This window comes from Pipistrellus hanaki, assembly GCF_964339955.1.
Source record: "Pipistrellus hanaki genome assembly, chromosome: 12".
NCBI classification, from domain to species: Eukaryota; Metazoa; Chordata; class Mammalia; order Chiroptera; family Vespertilionidae; genus Pipistrellus; species Pipistrellus hanaki.
Genome location: NC_140514.1, coordinates 11,687,070 through 11,700,691, shown reverse-complemented (window position 1 = coordinate 11,700,691; position 13,622 = coordinate 11,687,070). Strand labels below are relative to the sequence as shown.

Here is a 13,622-nt window from a genome sequence, read left to right as displayed (position 1 = left end):
CATCTTTAAAGCAAAATACACTTTTAAAAAAGGTAGTCAGCCCAGTCGGCGTGGCTCAGTGGTTGAGGGTCGACCTATGAACCAGAAGGCTACGGCTCGATTCCCGGTCATGGCACATGCCTGGGTTGTGGGTTTGATCCCAGTAGGGGGTGTGCAGAAGGCAGCCGATCAATTATTCTCTCCCATCATTAATATTTCCATCTCTTTCTCCATCTCCCTTCCTCTTTGAAATCAATTTTTTTAAAACATTTTTTAAAGGAAGTCATTCATGTAAATAGACACTGGCTAACAAAAAAATTGAAGGCAACATTCTTCCAACTACATCTAAGTGTCCCAACTGTCTCTATCACTAAGTTTCTCACTTTATTTTTCACAGAAGCTAGACAATATATAAAGAAACATTGACTAGAAATGAAAAATGTCATTGCCAGTACTTTAATATATTATTCAACAAAAACAAAACAAAAAAATCTGCTATCTATGAGTAATTTTATTAATGGTATCATAATCAATTAAGTTATTTTTCTTTAAAAACACAAAACAAAACACAGCTACTTAGAAATGTGGAATGTGTTAAGAGCCTAACAAGAAATTTTTAAAGTCCCTAAGTACTTGAGGGACTCAATGCTTCCTGTTAACATTGCTTTGACATGGTAAAAATCAAACTGTATAATATATTTTTAAAAAGTAAAAAAAATCACTATGTATGACCTTCATGAGGAAAAGCTAAATTTTTTAGGTGGGACTATAGCACTCAGTGCCACTAACGCATGAATTTGAGAAATATTAAACAATTTCTAAGACAGTTTGACCCATAATCAGCTATAAATCTCACTTTACAAGAATAACAGTTACTGTTACTATTGTAGAAAGGAGACTACCAATTTTGGAACAGTATCCATGCAACACCTTCAACTTATCCCCAAATGTCAATCAAATTTCCTAATTAGAGCTAGTACAGTGCTCTCCCTAAGCACAAAGTAAGCACTTAATGAATATAGTTAATGACAGTAACACTGAAAAAACAAACAACTGGGAAAGTTATTACTTAACCACCAGGTGTAAATATGAGTGTATTTTAGTCTCTGTTTAACTTTCCATAGCTAACATGTCACCAGAAAATCCTATCTTACAATTTAAATAAAAAGTTTTCAAGAAATAAGACCAAATGACCTAAAGAATTTTCTAAGAATCTAGGTAGACTGTAAAACAAAACTCATTTTTCTCTCAACGTTGTACTTAAATACGGTAGTGCAGTAAGATTTGTCTACTTTTTAATTCGTTATGAGGTAAAAAGGATATTAGAGAAAAGCAAACATGAAGGTGTCCACAGATGTTTATGTGCATTTTATTGTGGTTGCACATGATGCCAACCTAGAAGAGCTTAGACTCTGAAAAACTGTATCACAAGAACCAGTTATTTAAATCACAGAGTGATGTGACGTGATTCACAAGTGCCTTAAAAGTGAAGGAGGAGGGAACACATGCTTCAGGAATTTTTAAAACATGCTTACCAATGCAAAGTTACAATACTAAAGGAAAATAGCCCTTTTTCAATATGCCCTTACTTTTTAAGATCAACTATTATTAAACTTCAGAATTCTCAAGAAATTCTTTTGAAGCATTTATCTAGTCCTCAGATGTAACTAATATATCCATAAAAAATAATTTCTGCCAAAGGTAGGCAAAGGAAGTTGTTATTAAAGAACCCCGAGAGCTTCTGAGGAAGTTTGTAAAGTAGCACAGCTACCTGCATACCCTAAACCAGGGCTTTCAACCTCAGCACCACTAATATTGTGGGCAGGATAATTCTTTGATGTAGGGAGCTTTCCTGTGCATTATAGGATGTTTACTTAGAAGCTTCCCTGAACTGTTTTCACAAGATGTCAACAGCATCCCCAGCTCCCACCACACCCCAATTGTGATGATCAAAAAATGTCTCTAGGCATTTCCAAAACCCTCAGGAGTAATCCCCAGTTGAGAAATTAGCTCCTTAAACAAAAATACTTTATCTATACCATTAGGAAGGATGGTTCTCTTGAACTGAAATCTCAAGGCCACTCGTGGCACAACATAAGAGAAGAAAACACCAGCCTAAATAGGCCAGATAAATGTTGAATCAACATTGGCAATCGATGGCTAAGATGTGGAAAGCCAGGGCTCCCTATATCTCATTGAGGATGTTTTTCTAGCCATTCTAGCACTTCACCTTAAAATTTATGGTTTTGTGCCTTATGTTTTCTCTATAACCAAAGAAATAACTGAAGGATGAACAGGTACTGGGACCCTTAAACCAATGAACACATGAGTCAAAGAGATGTCCTACAAGGAACAGAATTCAGAGACATTCTAGAACAGTAAACGAGAGCAAATGTTGTCCAAAGAATGTGAAAAATCAACATTTACTAAAAGAGGCATCTACAAATGTCTCACTTTCTTTATAATCTATTCACTGTGAAGCTTCCTTATTCTTTTAAGTGGCAATAATAACAAAACCACATAGGAGTCCTTACCAATGAAGACCATAGTGCTAATAGCCAACATGTTACAATCATTGGAGGTTAGTTCTAACTTGATGGCAATTATGGGCAAAAATTAATCATCAAAGGAGAAAAATAAAGAAAAAAGACCAATTACAAAACAGGAAATGTGGAAAAGGACTGCCAGCACACACAGTGCTCTGCTATAGTCTAAAAAAAAAAAAAAAAAAAATTAGTTTTACCCACCAAAACACCAATTTCAGGCATCTACCACACAACTCTACCTGGAAATGGGGTTAAAAGATCTCAACTCCCACTAATGTAAGTGTCTAAGCAAGGATGCCCTCACATTGTGAATCCAATTATACCAGTCGCCTTTGGAAATGTATCCATAATCCACTATTATAATCTGATCCTTTTTAAATGACCAAAAGACTTTTTATTCACTTTTAAACATTGCTGCTAATGGTAAAACTTTCCAAGATAAGTGATAAAAGAACTGAAAAATCAGAGCTTAGAATGAAAAGATACCTTTAACCACAGTATATAATAGCTATCATAGGTTAAAATCTAGAACTTACCCCAATGGCAGAAATCAGAAGAAACCACAAAGAGATTACTAGGATCCGCTAGATATTTACTGAAGAGTTTTCCGAATTCCTGTTCTTTTGACTCACTCAGAGCTCCAACCAGTACAGGAATAATGGTAAACTCATCCTTATGGCTTAAAGAAAACAGAAAAAAAAGTCACTTGAGAAGTATAAGAATAAAAATAGTTTCCAATGTCTTTGCACTAAAAAGTAGAACACATATTAATAGTAGTAAAGATAATACACATATTGTTGAATTCTTAAAATCTATAAATTAAATATTTAAAGAAGACCACTTAAAAATGAGAGGTACAAAAAAATGAGGTACAGAATACTCAAATATCTATTTAAATTACAGAAATGTACAATACTTCTTTAGGTAACCAAATGTGCAATACTACCAGTTGGAATAACATCTTCAAAAATAAAAATAAGCCCATCAGACCATCACCAAGTCAAGTCTTCTCAACTACCCCTCAAAGCTGGAATCATCTGCCCAATACTTCCACAACTTTAAAAGAACATTAAACTCTTCCTCACATATTTTAGTCCTTTCCTATTATTAATACCACCATTTCTAACATTTGTTCCATAAACCTGCCAAGTGAGACCTACAACACTTAATATTAGCTCCCATACGATTCCCCAATTACACTTACACCTATACTAATAAACAGATACAAGACAGCCTGGAAATATAACTCAATTTTACTGGCATCTAGGGTGAACACAGATTCCAAAGGCGAAGGTATTCATTTCCAACAGCAACAATAAAACACCACATCCACCCAGTGTTTACAGCATAACCACAAATCCCTTTTTCACTCCACAGAGCAGACTGACAGGTTCATGGAAAAGGAACAGAGCAAATTAATAAAGAAGAACTATGATGGGCTATAGAAATAGATATTTATCCAAAACTTCTTAAAATGTTCATTATAGTGAAATTTTAATTGCATATATTATTATTTATATTCTAAATGATCCCAGATTAGAGTTTTAGAAGAATGAAATCATGCTTGTCTGACTTGTAATGAACAAGATTTAAGAGGGTGGGAGATCACCATTATATTAATGCTCTTTAATATGAATAGTCTGACACTTTACTGATGTAGGACAAATAGAATTCATAAAAGTTCTTTAAAATACTAAGTTTAAATATTCCCAAAATAAATGTTATTCCAGCTTCATAAAGCTAAATTCAGGGCAACCAAGCGCCTCCCCCAACATGAAGGCCCCCTTACCCTTGTCAATTGCGAAATAAACAGATCATACAGATCTCCAGTCCCTCTGCAATGCAGGGGCTTCTTGGACAGAGTCTGCATCTATGGAGTAAGAAAAAAAAAGGAAGCTGGCAGAGGAAGCTGCCATGGGGTATTTCTTTCTCTGACTATTACCAATTTGCTTAAAAACTGCGTGCGTGAACAGGGGCTCTTCAATAAGTTAAGAGTGATTATCATTTCAAAGAAAAGAACTGAGCTCTAGTGAAAATTCAAGAAGATTATTATGACCTGTTCTGTTCTAACTTCAAGTACCACCTACATAATAAATACACCAAGAAAATCAAAGAGTTGGCAAGTAATTACAACATGGTGTGAGAGCAGTTATATAGAGTATAAAAAAACAGTAAGTCAGAAGAAATGGGATCAAGTATTATCTATATCACATGCAAATGTTGAGAGTATGGCTAAATTACTAACCCAAAAATGTCCTTATCGGTAAAATGATCATAATTATAATACTAATTTCATAAAACTGTGGCAAAGTGAAGAATACTATAGGAGAAGTACTTTGTCAACAACAGTTGGCTCACTCTGCAGAAACAACACATATCTACCCTCCACAGGAGCCACCAAACATTCAATTAACCAGTTTGAGCTCACAAATCTACCTATAAAGGTAAAAGGCTCATACTACTTAAAAATCTAAGCCTTGAATCAAGATTCAGCCATACACCTCTCTTTGCTCTTTCCCTTTTTAAACAACTATATGTTGTTCTCTATACCCCCAAAGGATGAATTAGAAAGAGCATTCGGCTTTGATATATAATATTCCCAAGTTTTAGAATCAATTTGTGAAGTTGGTCTTCCCTAGTAAAGGAGTACAAAAAACAATTTATAAAACTGAATAAACTGTCAAAGACAACCATTTCGTGCTCTAGAAATCAACCAAGGGCAAGAAATAAGATTAGAGTTTATTCGTTCAAAAAATAAAAACACCTGAATTTCTTAGGAAGAACAGTGGAAGCCTGGCACCTTAGGAGGAGTGTCCCCATCCCCTGCTCTACTCCACAAACATGGCAGTTCTGTTGGCAATGAGAATTGGCAGCAGGTGTATAGGCCATGGAAAGAGTCAATAAAAATATTTTTGAATATATAAAATACGTATTTAAAAAAGAGAGAGAATAAACTCTGTTTTGCATACTTACATCTGTAACCTGTATATGGGCGAGAGATAAGTTTATTTTATGTGTCATTTTACAGCTTGATCAGTATGTCTATCAGTATGTCTAAATAGTACACATTAGAAAAGTGCATTTTGTTGCATGTCAGTTATAACTATACCTAAATAAAGCCTTAAAAAGTGCTTCCAAATGAAGACCTAGATATCCCTGCCTTGTTAGAAAAGTAAAATGTCAACCGTAGTAGTATATGGGCTCTTCCAACCGCATCAGTTCAGCAGCCTCGTCGGTATCTGAGTTCTGGCTGGAAAAGAATTCAGAGCCAAGACTCAAGCTATACGAGAAAGTTGATTTAGAAAGTCAGAGGTAGAAGTGAGCTGTAGAGGAAATGGGCTCAGGAAACAAGTTACAGAGACAGAAGACGGGCCCTTGGAACTTAAGAGAGAAAAGGGAAAAGGTAGCATGCCTGGGGGAAGAGGTGGCCAGTGTTTTTATTTAATTAGCGGTACATAATTTAAATCTTAAAAGTGATGACATTTTTAACTAGATGACGTACTGTATTCAAATAGTTATTTGCTTATTCTTCTTCTGGAATTAATTTGGATATTTGTCCCCTGAAAAACATTAATATGAGAATTTTTTTCTTTATACAAATCCTTCCAATTTCCTAAAGATTTTACAAGTAGTCCAGAGAATTAAACAAATCATAACAGATACAGGAAGAAGACAATTTATCCTTAACCCTAAAGGTGCTTAAAGCTGTTGCCACAATAGTACGATTATATGATTTATTCTCCTTTCCTCTTTTAGACAGAAAATAATCACAGAAGAAAAAAAGGATAAAACATATGGTGATAAAAAATAAATGCCTTGCCAAAACCGGTTTGGCTCAGTGGATAGAGTATCGGTCTGTGGACTAAAGGGTCCCGGGTTCGATTCCGGTCAGGGGCATGTGCTTTGGTTGCGGGCACATCCCCATAGGAGGTAGCTGATCAATGATTCTCTCATCGATGTTTCTAGCTCTCTGTCCCTCTCTCTTCCTCTCTGTAAAAAATCAATAAAATATATATTTTTAAAAATAAATAAATAGATAGATAAATAAATAAATGCCTTACACTAACTTTTATTCATCTTATTCATGGTTATAGAAACTGAAATTGTTCCATTACAACAAACAAAATGTTTTAGCTATATTCTAGGATTCTCTATGCTCTATAATTCTAAGTAATCTCTTACTGATGTGCAGGTAATACTCAAAGCATATATAAAAAAGGAAAACTCAGAAACAAAGAAAATCCCTATCTGTTCTAAAATCTCAGTAAATAACAATAAAAAATATTTAACTGCAAGACATATACAGAAATACACAAATAACCATAAGTATAAAAGTCACAGAATAAGAACACATTTGAAAACGGCACTGTTCCTGTGGCTGTCATTCAAGCTAGACAGAGGTAGAAAATCTCAGACTTCTATGTCCAGAGACAAGCTATTCCCCTCTGTTAAAGATGACCTATTCAAGAACACATCTTACTTTTCTCTGGCATTTCCAATATCTGAAGACCTTAATCGAGGCCACAATCAGAAAGGAAAGTAAAATCTGTAGACCTATTACAACCTAAGCTATAATAAAGGTTAGGGTGGGGTGTAAGTGAATCAAAAAAATCAAAAAGTTGGAATGGCAATCTGGCAGCCTGGAATTGGGAAAGAGGAGTGGGAATTCTGCAGGTCTGCTGTGCAATCTTCAGAAGGGACTGCTTGTAAGACTGTCCCTGGTGACATCTTCGAACTTGACTTTTAGTGTTCCTTATGTGATTAAGGCTGTTTGACCCCCTTGGGATACTCTACCAGATTGCCTAGATTGTTTATAAAAATGTCATTATAGCTAACACCTGCTTTCCTTCTGGGAGTCTGGAATTGCAGTAATTGTGCTTAGTTACACTGGCAGCGAGTGCCTACTTAACCAGCTCCTGATAAAAAAAACCTGGATTTAAAAATAAATAAAACCTGATTTTGAATCTTTTTAACAGGATGTTATTAAATTTTTTTTTAAAGGTACAGAGAAAGGGAGAGGGAGATAAAGAGAGACATCAATCGGCTGCTTCCTGCAGGCCCCTGACAGGGGATTGAGCCTGACACTGGGGCACGTGCCCTGACTGGAAATCAAACCTGCAACCTCTTGGTGCATGAGACAACATCCAACCAACTGAGCCACGTCAGCCAGGAATGGTTCTAAATATTAAAAGCAGCTTGCCTGGCCAGAAACATTATATACATGTTACACCGCTGGAGAAAGCACATGCCATTCAGCCCACCCCTAGGAAAGGCAGGAACTTTGGAAGCCTGCACCTGGCCTCCTCCAGATTCTGCTTAATTCTGACTTTTTCCTTTGCTGGTATATCTTTTCTAATAAACCATAGTCAGGACATAACTGTGAACTGGTCTAGTGAGTCTTCAAATGTGAGGCTGGCTGTAGAACTCTTGGAACAGGTGTTAAAGGCAAAATGAAATAAAGGAATCATAATGAGAAGCATTTTAGGGAGCCCTATAAAAAGTTTCTCTCATTTTTTTCCTCAATCAAATTTACTTTCAGACCACAGTAAAATATATCCAGTCTTTATGCAGAATACTTTCAGTGTGAGAAAGAACAGACTAAAAAGATTTAGAAACCATCAGGCAGAGCTAAAGAACTGGGGAGAAAGAACAGGGGGAATAAGGTAAGCTGGCTGTCAATGATAACTAAAATTATTGTTTAAATTATTAAAAACTAGAGGCCCAGTGCACAAAATTCGTGCATGGGAGGGTGTGTCCCTCAGCCCACAACTGCCCGCTTAGGCCCAAACCCAGTACAGGCAGTCAGACATCCCTCTCACAATCCAGGACTACTGGCTACCAAAAACACTTGCCTGCCTGCCTGCTTGGTTGCCCCTAACCGCTTCTGCCTGCCAGCCTGATCACCCTATAACCACTACCTGACAGCCTGATCAACACCTAATTGCTCCCCTGACAGCCTGTTTGCCCTTAACTTGCCATCCCCTGCCAGTCTGGTCACCCCTAACTGCCCTCCCCTAATGGCCAAATCACCTCTAACTGCCCTCCCTTGCCTGCCTGTTTGCCCACAGGATTCTAAGAAATAAACATCACATATTGCTTTAACAATTTCTGAAGAGTTATAATATATTAAAATACAATTAACCTAAAATTAAACTGCTTATAATTTAATATCACAATGGTTTTTAGAAACTTCTCCAGATTTATGAAGGTCCTCAGAATTATCCTTGTGAACAGATTATTAGTAACATAAGACCAAGAGAAGTACGTAAACAATACTTTGATAACAAAAGTAAGCATGGAAATGATCCAGAAAGACTGCAATAATGGATTAAAACCAACGAGACAAAACTACACATAAGTAATTGAGGATATATATATATATATATATATATATATATATATATATATAGTTAAAAAGAAACCAACCACAACGGTATAAGAGGATAAAATAATCTAGTTTAACAATATGAAAAACCTTAGGTTTTGGCTGACCACAGTACAAAAAAATGTTAATGTAATCTCAAACGTCAAAAATGCAATTAACTAACAAATATTTACTGAGAACCTAAACTGCACCATAAATTTTACTAAGAGAATACAGTGATGGCATCCCAAGAAGGAAAAATCTCACCATATTTAAAACTAGTCAAACTATACATGGAATATTAAGTCCATATAAAGAAATAGTTGAAAATGAGAGAAATGGGACCTACAAAAAGAAGACTTTTTTTTTTTTTTTTTTTGAATGCTGACCTAAAAGAAAGCTCTTAAAACAAAATTATTTCACCATACCAAGATAAATTAATGACTGTATATGACTGGCATTGTGTTAGATACTGAGATATAAGTGGAGAACAAATTATATATTGTCCCATACTATACTCAACCTACTGATAGTCTACTGAGTACCCTATCACTGGGAGACCTTTAGCAGACACCAAATAATAATCTAACAAGCATATTATTAAAGAGATTCATGTACTTTGTGTAAAACTGAAATAAATGACCTCCAATATTGATCCCCTATCTAAAAGGTTGTTATTACTTATTGTATCATACCATAAAAGAATACAATTGCTATTTTAAGATAAATAACTACCTAATGAGTCAAATAACAGGCAAACCAATAAATACACACCCACACCCATACCCACACCCACACATACACCCACTGGGGGGGCGGGTGGCAGGGTTATATTTCCCCCTAATTAAACAAACAATTCAATTCACATGTTCAGCTTTCAGAGCCAAACTATTCAAAAGCCAGCTTCAATCCACATTAAGAAAATCCAACCTCAAATATTTATCTCATTTCAAATAAAAAAATATTTTCCAGAACTTTGTCAGAATACATGTGTATTATTTTAAGCCCCACTGAACATTTTTAATCTCCTTACCCTAATGATTATCTTACCGTAGTTAAAATAATTCCAAAGAAATTAATACCTATGATTTCTTTGGGATTTCTTATATTAATCAATATACCTTTCCATGGCTTTAGCTGTATAAGGCAAATGCATTTCAATACTGTGTTCATCTTCATCTGTCTGTAGAGACATGCGTTCAAACATTCCTGTCTTCCATAGTTCTCCGTAAACTAAAGAGATATCAAAATATAGTAAAACAAATACATTAATGTATATCCTTATCCTGTGAGACTCCACCCAGTAATACAAACTACATGCTTTGGCAAGAGGTAAAAGCACCACATAATAATCTTCTTCATTCCCCCCACCCCCCTATTTTTGTTTTTAAAAAAGAAGAGGCTTGCTTTTTACATATCAGACAAATCAATAATATATGTAATAACTTACTCAGCGTTTCTATGATTCATAGTTATATAAGTAATTATTTAAATTTTCATCAGTTCCTTTCATTATAACAAAAATCACCTCCAGGTATAAGCCTTTCTTCAACTTTAATCAGTACATGCTAATAAGAGCATAACTGGTTAGAACTCCTACTGAAATATGGAAAAATCACTGGTCTACTTACTTACGAAGTTAAAAATATAGTTTTTGTGCTTTGCTTTGTTTTTTAATAAAATGTATAGGATTATTATTTCACACCTCAGGTTCTGGCCATAGTTAAGAACAGAAAATTCCCACAAAAAATGCTATTTTCCTCAAAATTAAAAATAAAGCTTATGGCATAAATCAGAACATAAATTTACCACAGTATCATCCCATAAATAATATTAAAATGATCTAGTAATTCAGAACTTTCTGATGAATTATATTTAACATTGAATATTTTATAGCAAGAAATGAAATTTAATTAATATGTAAAAAATAATATGAGTGTTTTTGTCTTATCATAGAACTGAACCAACTTTTTTTATTATTATTGATTTCAGAGAGGAAAGGGGAGGGAGGGAGCAGGAGAGAAAGAGGGAGACATCAATAATGAGAGAGAATCATTGATTGGCTGCCTCCTGCATGCTCCCTACTGGGGACTGAGCCCACAATCTGGGCATGTGTGCTTGTCCAGAATCGAAACAGGGACCCTTCAGTCGATAGGCCGATGCACTACCCGGCTAGGGCCTGAACCAACATTTTTATAACTACATCAGAAAAAAGGGTTTACCAATATCAAAATATATCTGATTAAAAATATTCCATTCCTTCTTTGGCAGGCTATCCAATACCAAAATTTTCTGAATGCCACAACAAAGTTTTAAAAATAAAGTATGTCCCCTAAAACCTAGGGAGTATGGCTAGCAATATTTCAGCTTTATTAATAAGATATATTTTAACAAATTGCTAATACTCCAGGACACTTAGAATCCCAAATTATGGAAATTTAGGGCTAAATACCTGGGGGGGTGGGGAAGGTGATCATTTTCCTTTGTAAATGGTTTCTTTCCCTCTACATTCGTTTATTTTGTAAAATTTCTTGAAATAAGCACTCAACATACTTAAAATATAATTTGATGAACTGTAAAGATACATATCAAGTCCATAAAGGTAGTTACTAGTGGAAATATAAATTGAGTTCAGATGAGGGGGAAATTCTGAGTAAATTTTGAATGATGAGTATTTGTAACACTATTTTCTATACTATTCTGAATTTTTTAAATTATGCTCTCCCACCTTCCAAAACTACTATTCAAAGTCAGTAAGTTTTACTTTATACATCCCATACTTAAAATAATGCCCAAGTAAATTAAAAGCTGTTTAAAAGCTTTATGATTTCTATATACTTACTCTTTTGGTCAATACGAAGGTCATACAGAGGTGTTCTGTAAATATCCACACTGGAAAGTGCACATCGAGAGAGGGGCACATGATGAGAAGGCCCAAGAATGAAAATTCTCCGGCTAGGAGATACATAACAAAAATCACAGATCAATTGCATTTCTACACAAACCTTCTAAAATAAAAGGGAAAAAATGAATAAATTTTTAAAATTACATGTAGTACTGTTTGCCTTAATTGGTTTCATTGCCTACTCTTAGGCACTAAATTGTGTTTCCCTAAAATTCGTGTGTTGAAATCTCACCCCCAAGTACCTCAGCATGTAGCTGTATTTGAAAATAAGGTATTTAAGGGGTTATTAAGTTGAAATAAAGCCATTAGGGGGAGGCTTGACTCAAGAATGACTGGTGTCCTTAGAAGAGGAAGAGACAGCAGGGGGACACAGGCACAGAGAGGTGACCACATGGAGAGCAGTCAAGAGGGCACCCATCTGCAAGCCAAGGAGAAGGCCTCAGGAGAACCACCCTGCCAGGACCTCGATCTCAAACTTCCAGCCTCCAGAACTTGGGTGAATAAACGACTGTGGTTTCAGCTGCCTAGTTTGTGTATGTTGTTATGGCAGCCCTAGCAAACTGATATACCTACGAATGATCTGCTCCTCCGTTAATTAAGCTCATTTCTTTGTCTTTTTGTTGGAAGGCCTTTATTTATTTATTTTTGTTACTGTTGAAAGGCCTTCAACACCTGGAAATACCAGTTACTAATTTTCCACAGTAAACCAACCTGTTATGCTTAAAATCACCTCTGTATTCACAAAGGCTAGAAAGTTTTCAATTCAGTAACTGAATTTTAAACATTTCAACTATTAACTAAAATCTCAAAATTCTAACACATTCTAAATTTGCCTTCTAAGGTCTACCACAGTTTTATTAAAAATACGTAATAGTATAGATTCTAAAAACTCATGAAAAATATCATTACAAAGAAGCATTTTGATAAAGCTATTTTCACGTCTTCCATGGGAGAGAGAAAAAGGACATCTTGTTGAGAAGAATTCTGCATAATGAGCTTTCTCTGTTTCCATTTCAGTAGAAGTCATTCTCGAAAACAAAGAAACTTGATTATGTGTTATTTGCACTGTAGGCTAAAGAAAAGAAATGTGCTAAAATGTAACTAAGTCTTTACAATCCTTTTATCTTGACATCAGGAGTAAAATTAACTTCCTTACATTTTATTTCCAACATCCCTACAATCTAAATTCCAAAACTATCCATTTTCTCTTTTCTCCTAGAATCATAAGAACAAAACTTATAAAAACACCCCACATTCACACACAAATTTACAGACAAAAAAAAAAAAAATTCTGAGAAAGAAGGGAATATATAATTGCCCAAATACCTAGAAAATTAAGGACTACTCATTGCTCAATTAATAGACAATGAATGACATAGAAGCTTGTTATTTCATGTCAAAAACTTGCAGGCCAAAGAATGCCCCCACTGATAATGCTTCTTGTCATCACCATTACGATCAACTCATTAACCATTTCAGAAAAGAAAAAAAAAGATCAAATCTATTAATTCCTAATTGAAGAAAATACCACTATGTTCTTCTATCTTAACAGCACATGAATATCACCATGATTTTCTTAACAGCTAATGTTCGACATAGAAAATGATAACTGAATATTTCAGTGACTTACCTAAAGACAGTATTTATATGAACAAGAATTAAATATGAAAAAAGGGCATTTTTAAGTTTGAGGAATACATTTCAATGAAAAGAGAGAGGAGAGGGACAGAATATTTAAAATCAGAACACTCCTGGGAAATCCAGGATAATTAAAATATGAAAAGACTTTTAAAATATCAATCTAAACTTAAGGTATAAATACATTTCG

The 13,622-nt window shown here is 34.9% G+C and overlaps 1 protein-coding gene across 2 annotated transcripts in view; it reads right to left on the bottom strand.

The window, feature by feature from the left end:
• Nucleotides 1-13,622, bottom strand: part of MEMO1 (mediator of cell motility 1) — a 72,569-nt gene that overhangs the window by 17,786 nt on the left and 41,161 nt on the right. For both annotated transcript variants that reach the window (XM_084900667.1, XM_084900668.1), the window contains exons 4-6: nucleotides 11,732-11,844; nucleotides 10,011-10,122; nucleotides 3,062-3,204 (exon numbers count right to left, since the gene is read on the bottom strand). In XM_084900667.1, coding sequence (XP_084756793.1) covers nucleotides 3,062-3,204; nucleotides 10,011-10,122; nucleotides 11,732-11,844 — 368 coding nt within the window. The remainder of the gene's footprint in view (nucleotides 1-3,061; nucleotides 3,205-10,010; nucleotides 10,123-11,731; nucleotides 11,845-13,622) is intronic.